Consider the following 16,847-nt stretch of genomic DNA (forward strand, 5'->3'; position numbering starts at 1 on the left):
CAGCGGCTATAAGCACATATCCTGCTGCAGTGGAGCTGTGCAACGTGTCTGATGTACTGAATGACACAGATTAAACAAAACCATGACCTCCACTGTATAATACAGTGCATCCATACAGTCAGGTTTTAAATGCCGATGAACATAATGCAACACAAGTGCAGAAAGGAGAGGACGTAAAGAATAGAGATTCTGCTTTTCTGCATCTTCTGGTTATGACACAAACCCCAGTTCTTAAACAGACCACATGGGGTTATCAGGTAGATTGCAGGTCTTCCAGATTCAAGATGCTGGTAGGTGGCTCTTTCACATGTTTCATTACTGAATGACAGGTCTAGAGACAAATCTAGGGACTTTTCGTCCCAAGTGTGGATCAGGCCTCAGAAATGCTAGCTCCTACACTTTCCATAGACCTCTGACTGAAGCCTAAAAGCTCACCTCCTACAATCTTCACGAATCCAGTGTATGGTAAAGCATATTCTCTCTACTAAACAATATTAAAACTCTGGAGCACACCTTTCGGAGCGACTGGACTGCAGGTATAAGATTGGTGGACTTTCAACAAGTGACAGTAAAATGCATGTTATGAGATAAAACCCTTGGTGCACATAAATAAAAGATGTTCTTATACATAGACATGACATACAGTAGATGTGTTTCTTGGAGCTGAACAGACAAGGTAAAATCCCTCCTAGTTCTTCTAAGGGATGCTTAGCACCCTAAAATATTCCTTGAATCTTTCTACATTAAACAATGAATACAAGGGGTATTTATTATTATTATTATTTTTTTTTTTATATATAAATGAATTGTTTCTTTTCTGGATCCCAGGGCTTTAAAGTAAAGGAAACATGGGCATTGGCATCTGAAATTAGTGCTAATTGAAGGAATTTGATTTCTACATTGCAAACATCTGAGGCAGAGATTTGTGCCATTTTGTTGAAGGGGCAAGCAGGTATTCAGTTTAGAGAGTAAGATCCATTCAGACTCTTTTCTCCTTATCACTCCCATGAGAGTACACTATATAAAAAACACAAGTTTTTTTTTTTGTATTTTCACCCAATGACAAGAACAAGTAAAACAAATGCAATGAAGACAATTAAAAAAACAACAACAACTTAAACTGAACCTTTTGAGAATGACAGCACAGCTTCCCTGCTGTGACACACTTGAAATGCAAAGCTTAGATATGCTAAACCTGTGTTTCATCACTTCAGCTTGAATGCACAGTAGAGTAGACTGCCTGCCCCACTTTTGCTCACTCTTTAATGCTATTTCAGCGTTCAGGAGTCGACCTTCCATCTCCATGTGGGAGGACTGGTGTCGCTCGCAGCAGATGAAGGAGAACATACTCAGGATGGAAAAAGGACCTTAGTAAAAACACCTTGTCACTTCATTCAAAAATGCTCATGTGGTGAATCCGCATTAGTGTCTGTGTTGAGCATCTCTGAGAAACTCTGGATTCTACTTGAAGAGCTGTTTGAGAAACTGCAGACCATGTGATCTGACAGCGGTGTTAAACTCACCAAACACTCGAGGAGCCTGGCGGGACGAGATATGATGATGAAGAGCTTTTTGACCAGCTCGATGGCGAAGGTGAGCTCCGAACTCTCTGAGCGCTCATAAGCCTGATGTGGACAGACAGAGAGACAGATCAGATCACTCTGTGAGCTTCAGCAAAGAGACGTCACCTCTTCATTCCCTCTGTCCTCATCCGCAACTCACATCATTCAGCAGCTTCTCCAGGTTCTCCTGCAGCTCGCAGAAGTAGACGCTGGTGATGAGGCCCTCGCGCGATTTGGTCAGGCAGTCTCTGGCCAGCTCAGCTACCTGGTGGTGGATGAAGCTGAGGACCCCGTCAGCCAGTGGCAGAACACTCTCGGGGGAGTAGCTGTGGATGAACTCCGCCAGCCTCTCCTCCATCTGAGCCGTGGCCTGATTGAAAAGAATGTGGTTAACACTCGGTTATTGTCAAGTTGCCAAAGTGGTTTTGAGAGAACAATGTAATCACCTCTCACAGACTTCAATAAACTGTACTCAGCTAATTGTTCATACAGTATAGTATATAAATAACACACCTCCGTCTCGTGCCATTGTGATGCATGGTGGCCTTTTTTTTTTACTATGTACAAGATTTGTCGCATTTCACAGCACAGATCCTCAGAAAATCAGGGGTGTTATCACATTTACTCCTTGGGCTGCAAAATCCAAGGTAGGATACCTTCAGTGCTTTCTATCACTGACAACTTCATGTTTTATGCATTCTGCGCTGATGATTTTGTGAAGGTGTAATGGTATAATTGGTGCAATTGAGACTAACCTCTCGCTGTCCCTTCTGCGTATTAGCGGACTGATGCATTAGCGATTCAAAAAAAAGTACTGTAACACCCATGCACATTTTCTAGGTGTTAAATGTTCAGAACCTACTGCTGTTATACAGCAGTGAGCACTCAAGTACTCACCACTGTTTCTGTAGGTATAGGGTTAGGTAGAATAGCTGAACTTCACCTGATGACTCTGCAGCAGTAAACGGCACATGGAAAATGCAATCTAGATTGAAATGGTCTTTTCAGAAGAACTTGAAGGAGTCTAAAGGGTGTTGACAAAATCTGCTGCAGTTATAGTCACTTCTGTTTAGGCTCCATTAAGTTTCCATTAAACGCTCTCGACAGGAGCTTATTTCAGGCATGAGGCTGCCAGTGATGATTCTTTATATAGTGAAGCTGATCGTTCATTCACAAACCTGGGAAGGGTGCAATAGTATGTGGGTAGATTCATTAATACGGCTTCACAATGCATCACTGTGAATGAAAACAACATGATGGTGTGTGTGTGTGTGTGTGTGTGTGTGTGTGTGTGTGTGTGTGTGTGTGTGTGTGTGTGTGTGTTTGAGAACACCTGTCTGCAGACTGACATACATTTTCTAGCACACTTGGTCACAGAAGTAGTTGCCTCTCACAGACATAAATCATGTCTCAGTATAGAGTCTCAGCGCGCATCCAGACGTGTTTAAGAGCTTGAGTTACAGTTTGAGCAGGATTATGATCTAATATATTTTGTACGTATGATCAGCGACAGAGAAGCATCTTACCTCCTGGGTTTTCACATACCACAGTATCAACAGCTTGACAAGAATGGTACAGTAAACAACATTATCAGTGGCAGAGCTCTGACAGGGATCCATCTCTCAGTCCACTTGAACACACCTGGTGGTCGGCGCTATAACGTTTGCAACAAATCATGTATGTAATCCCAAGATGCATGAGAGACATTTCTAGGAAAAACTGTGTGCTGTGAAATCAAAATGTGTACGACTAGTATGTGTCCTCCGGGAGCCAGCGCTGGGATCTGTTGCTTATCTCCAACTACACCAGATTTCTTGGCTTTGTGTTAGCTCTCCATGGCTGCCTATACTGCTTCAGTGTCACTTGTCAGTGTCTGCAAGCAGGGCTGATAATGCTGCCTGAATGATGATCAGTATACCCATCACTGAGCTGCCCCTCATTGAAGGGAAATAATTATGTTAAAGATTATTTCTTAGATCATAGGGTGAGCTCTTTTAGCTGGTTCATTCTTCATGAAACTTCATTACTACCAGATGTTTCTGAAGGCTTTATAAATCTCCAAATATGACTATGCTCACCCTGAGGTTTCTCCAATTTTTCCCTGTTAAAGGGGTTTCGGGGAGTTTTTCCTCAGTCAATGTGAAGGTCTAAGGGCAGAGGATGTTGTTATGACGCCATGTAAAGCCCTTTGAGACAAACTGTTCGTAAAAATGGGCTATACTGCACAAATAAAATTGCCTTGCCTTACAGCATTCTCGTGCTGACTCGTATAATTTTGCATGTGGTCCAAACTGATCCAAAATGGCAGCCTGTCATATCTTCAAAATCTCCAACCATCCCGCTACAATACCGCCAGCGTTAGTGTCCTATACAAGAGATTCAAGTTTTCTTCATTTGTTTTCTGCTGTAGCAAGAATTAGTCTGCTTCTCTGACAAAGGTCCCTGCAAACTTGTTTCAAGACCGTTGTCTGCTCTTACACGGGATCCTAGTGAAGTCAAGGATCATGAAGTATTTCAACTGACGTCCTGCTGTCTTCATGGTCATATGAATTCAACAGATTATGACCAATTTAATGTTGAAGGTTTATCCTTCTGTGAAGAAATATTACTCTGCTGCTGCTGACAACAACTTTGTCCTTTTGAATGCAGTAATCCAAGGTGAGGAGTTTGGATAGAAAACTTTCAAATTCAGTTTCTATTGACACATATATCTGCTCATATCTGAGTTTACTTTTCAGCAGCACTGAAAGGATTTTGCATTTTACTGTTAAAAAATAAAATGTGTTCTGCAGAATAATTTGAGGCTTGTATATTAGACTTTCCTAACATATCATCAGCTACTTAATGGAAAGATCTACTTCCCGAAAATAAACAGTTGACTGGATAACTACTTTATATATAATTGACACTTAGTGTAGCTAAAGAGGTGGTCATTTTCTGTATGCACATTTGCGTGTTTATGTACTTTGTATGTGTGTGTGCATGCACAGTTTATACTTGTGTTTGTTTATGTGAGGCTGACCTTGGGGAAGCGCTCCTTGTAGACATGGTTCATCATCACTATTTCATTGTCATAGCAGGATGGAGAGCGCCCCGGGCTGAAGAGAGACAAACACAGAGAGTGGCAGAGTAATATACAGCACTGGCTAAGCAAACCAGAGTGTGAGGGGAGGCAGCTGGTGAGATGTGGAGATGAAATTCTGCATTCTTCACTTGAATGGAGAAATAATTCACTGCTTCCCATCATGTCCATCCTGTCTGTACATTATGCTAATCGACCGATCAGATATTCAGCACTCGGTTTCTCTAATGGATCTGGCGTCTTCCTGCATGTCATGCCACACTCCTCCGTCACAAGCAAGACACAGATGTCAGAATCACGCATAAATACATGAAGAATCACATGTATGCTCTCCTACACACACATGCACAGACATGAGGCAAAGTAGAACAGATATGAGTCTAAGACAAAAAAAAGCACAAAAAGCAGCATCATTACTATTATTATTATTATTATTATTATTATTATTATTATTATTACTATTATTATAAATATAGTTATTTCACAGCAACACAGAAGAAAATCTCGTGTCTTATGGCCAAACGCATCACAGTTTAGCATCACAACACAACGATGTGATATGGGCAGCGATAATGAGGAATTTCAGGTGAACAATAAAGGCATTCAGCATATTGAAGCCACAAGATAGGATTTTATCTAGGCCACCGACCACGGAGGAGCCCAAGACAGAAACTGAATACTGATAAGTAGTGACGTGTCGTATGTAGTTAGGGCATGTTGCATCCAGAGGGGTGGCTATAATAATAGTAGGTGTGGTTGGAGGGAGTGTACACCAGAGACTCCTGCTAATAGAGAAACTGCTGCACTCTAGAGATGCTGAAAGCACTGGAGGGTGGACTGATACTGATATAATAACAGTGTAAAACACCCTCACCCTGCATGTGTGTCCTTTTATTTTTCAACTCTACTCATGTCATCTAAACTCATGTTTTGTGTGTGAATAGATTTCACACACAAAACATGATTATCTCAACTGTTTTAAAATAATGATTCTGTGGCCTGGACTTATTCAGTAGTATATAGTCTAAGGATAACAACACTGATGTTGTCTTTAGTTTTGAACAATCTCATTTGGAGACAAGTGTATTTTCACTTGATGGTAATGTACTTGCAATTGAATACTTTATAACGTGGTATACGTACTTCTACTTACACTAGTACACTACTGCTAATAACATAAGTGTGAGAGAACGATATGATGGTAGCAAATCCAGACACAAAGGAAACACATTTTCACATCTGGTTGAAGAGAAACCTTTAGTAAATGTTATGCACTATGTATCGATCTACATGAATAAGAAATATTGTGTTGATCAATCTTTCCTGGAAATGTTTAGAAATCCTAGAAAAATAAATTGTCTGTAACAACGACTTAAACACCGAGTCTATATCGTCACTGAACAGCGGCAGCAGAGAATGAACTGTTCAGCAGTGCTGACACACACACACACACGATATACAGTACACACCGGTGAATTATACAAGATAAGCAACAAAAAGGCTTGTGCTGGAAATAAATGACAATGTACTTTACTATCAGCTGCACACGCTGAACTGCAGTCACCTTTGTGTATTTTTCTTCAGCAGTAAATCCTCACAAATCAACTACTAATAACGGGGCTTTGGGAAAAGTTGGAATATTTTGAAATTATCTTAATTTCCTCTGCGACACTGAAACGCGATCATTTAACTATTCAATCACAGACATGTTGTACTTTTATCACAGATGCTCCAGTCACAATAGAAAACAATAGCAGAGTCCTTACATGAGACAGTCAGGGAGCAAATTGCATGAATCAAAGTGGGCTAGATGCCTGGTGTAAGGGGGGTCCTCATTTGCTAAAACTGTCTTTTGCCCATGACCTGCAGCACTCTCACCTGAGACTCCGAGAGCGAGGGCGGACATGTGGCGAACGTCGGCCCCCGTCATCATCTGTGATGCTCTCCGTGCTGCCAAAGTGCTTGGACAGGAAATGCAGCTCGTCCATGGTCGGCTGGAAGGGCAGCTGGTGCAGACGCTCCTGGGACGAGCTGGATGACTGGAGAGAGACGTGAAAAACAGACAAGGTTAAAAAGTGAACTGCTCTTTGTTAGGATTTTTTTTAAGCCTTGGTCGCAGCTGCAGCCTCAATAGGTATAAAAACAGGTACAGTACCCAGTGATGGAGAAAAGGACATCAGAGAAGAGAAGAGAAGAGAAGAGAAGAGAAGAGAAGAGAAGAGAAGAGAAGAGAAGAGAAGAGAAGAGAAGAGAAGAGAAGAGAAGAGAAGAGAAGAGAAGAGACGAAGACTGGACAAGGTGTACGATGAGGTGAGTGGGTGGAAACAACTGAAGCAAAGAAGCGACTAAGTTAGAAGAACAAGGAAGGAAAAGAGAGAGGTGGAGAAACAAGGAAAATATCCAGAAGGAGTTGGTGTAGGAGGGTGAAAACGGAATAATCTGGACTGAAAAACAGAGGAAAAAGACTGCAGGGAATGAAAGAGTCACTGCAAGTAAAAGTTGACTGCTGCCTTAAGTGTCTGGCGCCTCGGGGGGTTAACGGCAGTGCTATTCGGTCTTAAACAAAAGACTTTTCTTCAGCACAGGAGGGAAAAAACCAGCCTGGATCAATGGGAGGCTTAATGAACACATCTCCCAATGGGACATCATGGTTGGCTTTGGCCACACAACGATTTCTGCTATAAAAATCCATTAGAAACTCCATTCAGGCCTCAGCCACTTGCAAGCTGCAGAAAGGCGCTGAAGTGATGATGTTGTGAATGCAGCAGGTCCCGTCTACAGAATCAATTAAGAAATTCCCTGGAGATGAAGAACGCTCATAGATGGAGGAAAATGCCATTGGATAAGATGGCTGTCACAGATGAAAAATGATGAAAATGTTTCATATCAGTCTTGCTCCTTTCATGCCGTCACAGTGAGCGTCTCAATTCACTTAATTGCATGCAGATTATCTTCACTTGGATCTTAGTCCTGCCCACTGAAGAGGCAAGGAGACAGGAACCGAGGAAAGACATCGTTTAAGACACAGAAAATGGAACGCATGCTTTCTCTTAATATAACACCATCCACATCAACACTTGTCTGTTATAGTAGTGTGCAGATACAATCTGATTAAAGAAATTAAAGATTGTGAAAATCAACGCCTTTCTCACTAACAATTACAGTTGCCCAACTGATTATTAATAGATGTTTAATACATCAAATACATTATTTTTTTTTCATTGCAGGTGTTTGCACAGCCACATCTCTCAGGTGCAGGTGTGTTGGACAGTGTCAGATGAGTCTGGCAAAGAAAAATATCCCACACACTCCGACACAGGCCGGGCAAAAGCAGAGTGCAGGGTATTCTTCTGTGCAAGACTGGGTCATAAATAAAATCTGAAATTGTGAATAAAGGGAATACATTTAGAAAATAAAGGGGAAATAGAACTGCAATCTGCAATGCAATTTCACCCTTCAAACTAGTTCCCTCTTTAACTCTGCCTTAACTCCTGTTTATAGCTTTGATTATCCCTGCAGCTTTTTTAGCTCAGTTCATACACAAAACTCCTCCACACACACACACGCACACACCTCTTCCATTCATCTGCTCTGTTCAGTATGCAAGGGTCCTGCTGTAACTAATCAAGCGATTAATGGCCCATGTAAGAACCAGCAGAGCACTGAAACCTGACAGGACGGGGGGAAGGAAGAGGGCGGAGACTGGGGAAACTGAGAAAACCATTTTCGACCTCATCCAACGGTAAAAAGAGATCAATCAGTTGCCTACAGTGTGTGTCTCTACTATATGTACTGCTGAGAGACAGGCAATGAAAGAAATGGTGTGTGAAATGCAGCAAAGATGCAGAGGAAGTGATAGTGTTCAGGATAGCACAGCAGTGTACAGGGAGTGGATTATTAGTCAACACCTTGCCACCGACTGAGAGTCATACTTATTAAGGTCCATTTCTCATGTGGACTATTTACCTAATGGACCTCAGCAGTGTTCATTCCCCTCTGAGTATTCTGCTCTCAAACATCTTTCATTCAGGCAAAAGTGGACATTGTTGTTGTCTCTCCGCTTCAAAACATGTTTCATTTCCATCTATACCTGTGTTTGTATTTGCTCTTCATCATCCCTCTCTCCTTATCTGGATAGAGAAACACTGGTTTGTAACTATGGCAGTAGGACCAATTGGTTACTTTTCATTTCAATTACCCCAGCTCCACTTTTTTTTTCATAAAGGCCAAGTCATCATTAGCGGATAAATCAGGTCGATCATATCTTAGCAACTGATTAGTTATTTTTAGGTCTGGTTTATATGCGATGCATGTTCTCCTGCACTATAATGCTATTAAATAATCGGCAAAGAACACAGGAGCATGTGCTCGTCTCTCTGTACTCGTGGCATTTAGCTGCCACTGTGGCGTGTCATCTTTTCAAAGCGGAGCAAAACCAAAGTAGAGGATGCAACTTCAGAACAGGAATTTACATGCGGCATAGCACACGCCGATTTTATGCATGAAAATGTATGCAAATAAATTCTTTGAGTGAAATACATATTCATGCATTCAGGATACAAAACCCACCTCATCAATTTAGGAAGAAAAAGAAAAATCTTGATTTCATAATTCATGCAGCTAAATTAGCAAAAGAAGAAAAAGCAGATCCCACACTTTAGTGTCTTTTATTGTGTCCTGTTTTTCTGGTAAACTACAGAAGGTATGAGTTTTCACTTGTCATTGCAGTGGAGAAGAGGAGGATGAAGGAATCTCTCTTTGAAAGCAGCACGAGAAGCCTCTCATTGAAACTCAGGGGACTCCTCAGGAGACTGCTGCTGAACAGAGGTGTGTAGTTTGATAGCCACAAGTTTTGTGTTACAAGGGCAAACTCAGTCAGCTTTATCCTTCATTCGAGAGAGGATCCAGTACAGAGGGTGCTGCAGTAATAACGCCTGACAGATGCAGGCAAGTTGCAGCCATTGTTGCAGATACACTTGTGGTACAGACAAAGGTGAACGCACACTTCCTCTCAGATGTAGGCTTTGAATGTGTGACGTCACATTGATTTAGAAAACGGGTTTTTGTCTTGAAGCGTAGGACCATAGGAACATTATACAATTAACTCTAATTATTAGAGTTAATTGTCTCACTGAATCGAATCACTGACCTTGCAGTTAATGGCCATCCAACTCTACTGCCTAAGCTGAAGTCTATCAGGTGGATATTAGAGGCTTTTCTTGCCTATGAATGGTGGATGACTTACACAGCGCTATATAACCTAAATAAGACAAAGTGCTTTACATTTACTTCTCATTCACACAGTATCACACACAAACAAAACAATGGACATAGATATAAGATATGAGCCTGGAAGTCATTTCTGTAAAATCTCATTCGATGACACATACTGATACAGTTTCCTGCCAATAGTTTCACATAAAAACTCCATAAGGCACTTTAATTAAATGAACTGGATTTTAGACATGACTGATCCACACTGACTTAAGTCAAACTCAGTATTTCATCAGTCTCATTAATTTAGTAATAGTGGGATGCGAATTACCTCGGGTTAATTAGCATAAAAAGGACCACAGACTGTGGTTCAGAATTTTTTAATGATGAAATCATGGGAGGAGCTTTCCTCTCCCTTTTAAACTTACCGTTGAACTGGGTGTATTGGTGCCATATCCTGAGGAGGGCAGAGAAGCCAAGGACCATCTACGACCATCAGCCCTGAGAAAACATATGTAACATACGTTAGATCCCCAAAAAATGAAAACTGTTTTTCTCTGTCTTTCCATAGGCAGCGCTCCAATAGTTTCTATTTTAGCCACTTCATAACACAAAGGACAGTTACGCTACAGCCATGCCATCAACTTCCCCTGCTTCCAATTCATCCAATTATACTTTCGTTCCTTTTATTCCTCTCTTCCCTCAGGCCTTCTGCAGCTGTCCACCAGTCTGACACTTCCTCTCAGAGAGTGATGAGGGACACACATTTGGGCAAAATCCTGACACCTCACCTCATTCATCTCAGCCTGATGTCATGCCTCTTCCCCACACACACACACACACACACACACAAACACTCAGCCTAGGACAAGGCTAGGGCAACGGCATGCAGTTTGATTTAGCATGCGTCTGTGTTCACTGAAGAGCTCTCAGTGTGACGGGGTGTGTGTGTGTGTGTGTGTAAAAATAATCCAATAATCTACTTAGCGCTGTTCTTGTAACGTCACTCGTGTGACTTATTGTGTACATAACAGAGGGATGCCAACCTTCGAGAGGAGGCAAAGGAAAAGTGGGCAGGTCCACTTGGCGAGAAGTTGCGCGGGCTGTCCAATGGGCTGCTTCCTGTACAAACACATACAGACAGGAGATAGCAGAAAACACACACTGTGAGTTTTTTTTATTCAATGGTTTACTTGGCCATCACTTAAAGAGAAAAAGCAGTTATGGTTAGAATAAAAACTCACTACACTCACTGTGCCTCCTACTTCCAAATCTTACCCTTGATCCTGATTTGATTTTATACTGCAGCAGAAACCCTTGAAAGAGAGTTGTTTTTTTATAGCAGCCCAGGTTCGGTTGTCTCAGACAGTGCTTTGGCCTCAGATGATTCAGCATTTGTCAGAGCTCGCTGCACAGTATGAAATCTTCTTATCGTTTGCTGTGATGGTCAGTATATCTGACTGCTGTGCACCTTGAAAACGAGTGTAGGCCACTGACAACTTGTGTTGTTAACTGGGGTATGACTACATAAGTGTTGTTAATACAATAACTGTGTTAACAAGCACACTAATTGTATTCTGGCAAATGTTAACATCACATCCTGGTTTCAGAGACCTAGTTTTGAGGAACCTGAATATGCTCTGTGGTTGACAAAGTGTAGTGAAAAGGAAAGTGTCTCAAACACATTTCTTCTCATGGTCCCATGCACAGATACAAATAACTCAAACGCTCCAAGTCTGCTTTCCTTACTGGGTGTGTGTCGAATAGAATACTGCAGGTAATTTAACATTTCTGCATGTTTACCTCACACAACCTCTAGTCAAAAAAAACTCAAGAAAAAAACAGATGTATACCTTTAATCATTGATGGTTTGTTGCATGTTTTGTCTGTTGTGATATAATATAGTTAAGTAAGTTAGTATCTCACGTCACAGTTTACAGACTCACTCTAGAGTAGACCTCCATGTCACTGCAGCATTGTTTAAGCATTTATGTCACTGAAAGAGATCTTCAACTTTGATAATCAGTTGTCTTCTTGAGGGAGTATTTTCAGGTGTATATACAGTACAATAAAAAAAAGATTTCATACAGAAAACACAGAGTCACTGTAAGCCTACTTTGACCTGGATTTCATGTTCTAAAAACTGTTTTCAGCTGCTATACTCAACTGTGTCCTCTTGAGAGAAGTAAAACTCAGGAAAACCTGAAGCAGAAAGTGCACTACTCTGCTACTGTCTGAGTATGGTTTCTGTATTATTTTAATCACCTTAATCACACTTTTACTCATTTTATAGTATATCAATTTATCAATTCTTTAATCTACTGTGTAGTGTCTGTATATACTGACCTATGTGTCCAGGTAGTGGAGAATGTGGCCGAGGCAGGGTGGGGGACGTACTGGTCAGGATGAGGCTTTTCCGGTTGCTGGTTCTGCAACTAGAACACACGTGAGAACAAAGAGCACGTCAATATTTGTCTTTATCATATCTCCAGTAAAGACTCCATCGATACCAGACAGATGATAGCTGGTACACACACACAAACACACACAATGACCCCCAGGTTAATAAATATACTCTGTCTGTGTTTGGCTTTGTGCTTACTTGTCACCCTGAGTAAATGTATAGCTTGTAATACAGTAAGTATGTGTGGCTGTAAGTGTGTATGGTTTTTATGTTGAGTACAGTCTGTGTTCATGTGTCAAGCCATAATGCAACGGTTTTATTGATGTCCACCCACACACATAGGAGCAACGAATCAACAAAGATTTTTAATTTCCTCCATGTCCAGCCTGCAGCCATGAAACACAACAGCAGGAGTGATGAGGTGATGGAGGGATGGAGAGGGAGGGCGGGCAGGTATAGACCATAATAAAGATCTGGCATTACTAAACCACAAATGCTTCACTCACTGCTTCTGCTCCACTGTTGGACGTGTCTTTGAACAGTTCGACAAAGGAACACACACACACACACACACACACACTTGCACAAGGTCTGTTGTCTTACATAACAGCTTGTAAAGTGGGAAGTGGATTTTTCAGGTGTTATATTCATGTGTGGATTGGGTTTGCTCACAGGCCTTTCGTGTTTGTACGCGTTTGCTTCGCCGGAGAGAGCCTGTCGGAGCAGATTTTGCAGAGCAGAACCACAACCTGACAAACAATACAAGTTTCTTCAACGTTGCATCAGCCAGACCACTGCTCTACATCTGTGCAGGAAACACGGAAAAATCAGAACACACACATGATGCACAGATGCACAAACACACTGCAAACATGCAGTGGTGATTTGATGCATCTCGACTAACACCTCGATCTATAATCTATATCCCCATCTTGCAGTCCTCCCTTATACTCTCGCTTCTGGCAATCTCGTTTTCGATACGAGTCTTCAGCAGTTGTTTCAAACACACAGAGACATCAAACCCCTGGCAAGATTTTTATCGGTGGCAGTGTGCCTCTGTGGGCGCCAGCTGAGGGAGAGCTTGTACTCAACCTTGCAGAACAGAGGAGGAGCGTATTGAAATATTTAAGGGAAATGCATTAGCTTTGGACGGAGGGCTGGAAGTGGCTTAGCACCACCCTCCGCTGCAGCTCTCAGAAGATGAAGAACAGAGGAGACGGGGGAAGGGGGAGGGGGAGGAAAAGAACAAGACAAAAAAAGTAATGCGACTGGGAGTGAATACTGTATATTGCCCTGATATCCTTTCTGTATCATACTCTTACCCGTCTTTTATTGGAGCCTTGCTTGCAATCGTCTTCCATTTCACCCCCTCCTTAACCTGTGCTCTCACAAATCCACATTTTCATTGCGGCTGTTTGTCAATCAAAAGCTGAATCACCTGAGCGCACGCTAGTCAAGTATCTCTCCACAACATATTCTTAGCTTTTGATTTCTGATTCACCACATCTACAGCAGTGCCTGCTCTAGCAGCAAATCATCAAATGGCTGTGATTCACTCTTAGATGGAGTGTCTAATGTTGCAAACCACATATTACAGGAAAAGAGATTTAATCTCACCTGTCTGCATTCTGTGAATTTCCCCCTATGCTTATTATTCTCAGTCTCAATAAAACCCCTCTCCATCTTTTGATATCTTCTAAATCGCTCATCTGTTTCTCTTTCATTTCTTCTATCTCTCCTCATATCCTGACTCACTTTCAACCTGCTTCTTCTACCAAATTAACTCTCTGAATGAAGAATAATTGGAGTGTGTGAAGTCAAGAAACTAATTCTTCCCCTCTAACTCCAGATTTAAGGGTTATAGAGTCAACTTAACTATTAAAAGACTGCAACAGAATGAAAACCCACAAGGCTAAAGCAATCTAACCTTCACATGGAGCCAGAAATCTCTCGCAGCCACTATGCTTTATAACATTCATTGTTATCTTAAATGAATGATTCAAAAGAGCATCTTGCCCAAAGCATTTGTTCTGCAAAGAAAAAAAAAGGTTAAATAGGAGTGCTGCACTTTATGTTAGACTGCAGCCATATTATTTCTCACCAGTAAAGGTCATACACAGACTTTGGGCAAACCCCCAAAAACCAGGCAGGAGCCCACGTTTTAGACAAAATATTTAGAAGAAAAAGAAAAGACAGACACAAAAGAGTGAGTATTATTCCATCAGTTCAACAGTGCTAGATAGTTGTGGACTGGATACAGGCAGAATCAGAAATATTGTCATTACAGTAAAATGCCAGACATTGTTCTTCCTTATGACCTTTTTTATATTCCTATCTATTATGTAATAATCTTTAATGAAAAAACTGCAAAACAGAAAACTGTATTTATGATAACAACAGTATATGAATATCAGACATCACTTAAGGTGACCTTTCTTTATTTTCTCAGTTATCGCTTGAGAGCAAACTGCTAAGTTTTAGTTTTAGTTTTTCTACCTCACTTCTCTCTTTAACCAAGTAAGGTAAGGTACGGTGGCATATTCAAGGAGTTCATGTTCACACGTCTAGTCCAGTCATGTTCCTTGTCGTGCCCAGAAACCCCGGCTACATAATGAGCACTAACAGCGGTGGCAGTCAGTGAAGGTTACAGGACAGGAGCTATAGGTGCCTGTAAGGGCTTAAGGCTAACACCCTGTAGATTCGCTAGAGTGGGAAAGCAAAGGAGATAAGAGGTGGGAATGTGCTGCTGGCGGAGGGAAGATTGTGTGTGTGCGTGTGTGTGTGAGAGAGAGACTTTAAATCACTCTGTCACGGTTATGGCCATGCAGCTTGAACTCATCCTGCCTCAATCTGGTTAACAAGGTGTGTGTACTGTATGTAGCCTATGTGTGTGTACTATAAGAGAGGGGGAAAGAAGGAGTTAGTATGCTATATGTTGCCATGTTTGCATCATAAATCTGCAACTGTCTCCGGTTTTGTGGTCAAATACACAATCCATCTCGTCACCCACCACTTCCCCTGTTTTCGGCCAGATGGTGATATCTGGATTCATTCAGTCATACTTGCACATAAATGAATTTTGAATAGAAAGTTGAAGCTTTACTGGCGATGAGACACTTTCCTTTAAAATATTCAGACCCTTTCAGATCCAATTAGGTTCATCAAGAACAAATTCTCCATATCTGTAATGAACTGACCAAGAAGAAGGGAGATGAAGAGCCGTGGGAGAGGGAAGAAGACGTGGCGGGGAATGTAGAAAGTTTCCATAGCAACGCATTTGGAGTCACAGTCAAAGGAAGCAAACTGTGACATCTCCAACTGTTTTCTTTTTCCAGTTTCCACCAGAGCGCACAATGAGAAACACGCAGCTTGTGTTAAACAAATAAAATAATGAAGGTGAGCGTCAGATTGAATCAGCTCTGATCGCAGGCCAGTAAAAACGAAACAAACATGATCTGCGCCTGCAGTGAACCACAATGCTGTGAGTCAGAGTCTGTTGATATGGCTGAGCCAAAGACTGTTTGTGTGGTTTACGTGTGAATGCCAGATTTAATAATCCATCATAATCCATTGTGTAATCCATCATGCAGGCTCAATCTGTGTGCGACAGAGGGGTAACTCTCAGACGCGTGGTGATGTCAGTCAGACCGAGTATGATGCATTGAGTTTAATGGTGCATGCTGCGATTGTGTGGGCCTTTGCTGATGGACACCAGAGCTGAAGAGAAAGCTGCCAGTGAGAAACAACTTTTAACATGCGGCAGAACAAATGTATTTCTGATAGTCTGCCAAAGGGTGCAAGGCAATTCAATGTTTTTCTGTTTGTTATGTGGGATGAAGATGGTGACCATCCAGGTGGTCACAAGAAATACCTCCAGACTGGCAAGCAAGGAAGATGTACAGTATAAGGGAGGAGGGACTATTGAAAAAGTTGCTATGCTAAACAATGTTGGTACAAATAATTTAACATGACCTGAAAGGTGTGGCTTGCAGAGATGAAGCCACAGATAATCAGATTATAACCAACTCTATAGTTTCACTGAGCACTGGACAACTTTGAGCTCATTGTTTTGGTTTTTCCGGCCGATAACTTCCTCTCACAGTCCTCAGGAGGCAGCTGTTATCCAGTAAGAAGCTGACGATAAACCCACTGCACACAAGCTGCTCAGCACCCAACTGCAGACTGACAAAGTTAGCGACTAGCTGGTGAACACACTGGAGCATTTAGCGACCTTTGTTTCTCATCAGTGGAGTGTGGAGACCAAACACAGTGCTAAAAGAGAATGAATATTGAACTTACACCCTCTTGTGACCAGGAACGCATGCTAATGTTACTCTGTCTGTTGGATATGCAAATAGACAACACTCTTGACAATTACAGCAAATGTGTTGCCATAGTATAGCATTTCAAGCCAAACTTTAACAACACAGAGGATGTAGCATGTTCACCCAACATGTCAGAGTCAAAGGCCGTGTCCGAAATCAGCTCCCTTCTCACTATATATTCTATATACTGTAGTGATTATGCCATTTTGTAGTGGTGTCCGAATGTTGAGTGATTATTAATGTTCACTATGTACAGTAGT

The 16,847-nt window shown here is 41.6% G+C and overlaps 1 protein-coding gene across 1 annotated transcript in view; it reads right to left on the minus strand.

Annotated features, from left to right (window-relative positions):
• mast1a (microtubule associated serine/threonine kinase 1a) overlaps positions 1–16,847 on the minus strand; it is a gene marked incomplete at both ends in the record, with an annotated part of 61,824 nt that overhangs the window by 21,678 nt on the left and 23,299 nt on the right. Inside the window, 7 exons of the mRNA XM_083988327.1 lie at positions 1,524–1,625; positions 1,723–1,932; positions 4,585–4,660; positions 6,523–6,683; positions 10,287–10,359; positions 10,905–10,976; positions 12,201–12,293. Of these exons, the coding sequence (XP_083844453.1) occupies positions 1,524–1,625; positions 1,723–1,932; positions 4,585–4,660; positions 6,523–6,683; positions 10,287–10,359; positions 10,905–10,976; positions 12,201–12,293 (787 nt within the window). The remainder of the gene's footprint in view (positions 1–1,523; positions 1,626–1,722; positions 1,933–4,584; positions 4,661–6,522; positions 6,684–10,286; positions 10,360–10,904; positions 10,977–12,200; positions 12,294–16,847) is intronic.

Source organism: Trachurus trachurus, assembly GCF_905171665.1.
Source record: "Trachurus trachurus genome assembly, chromosome: 1".
Lineage (NCBI taxonomy): Eukaryota > Metazoa > Chordata > Actinopteri > Carangiformes > Carangidae > Trachurus > Trachurus trachurus.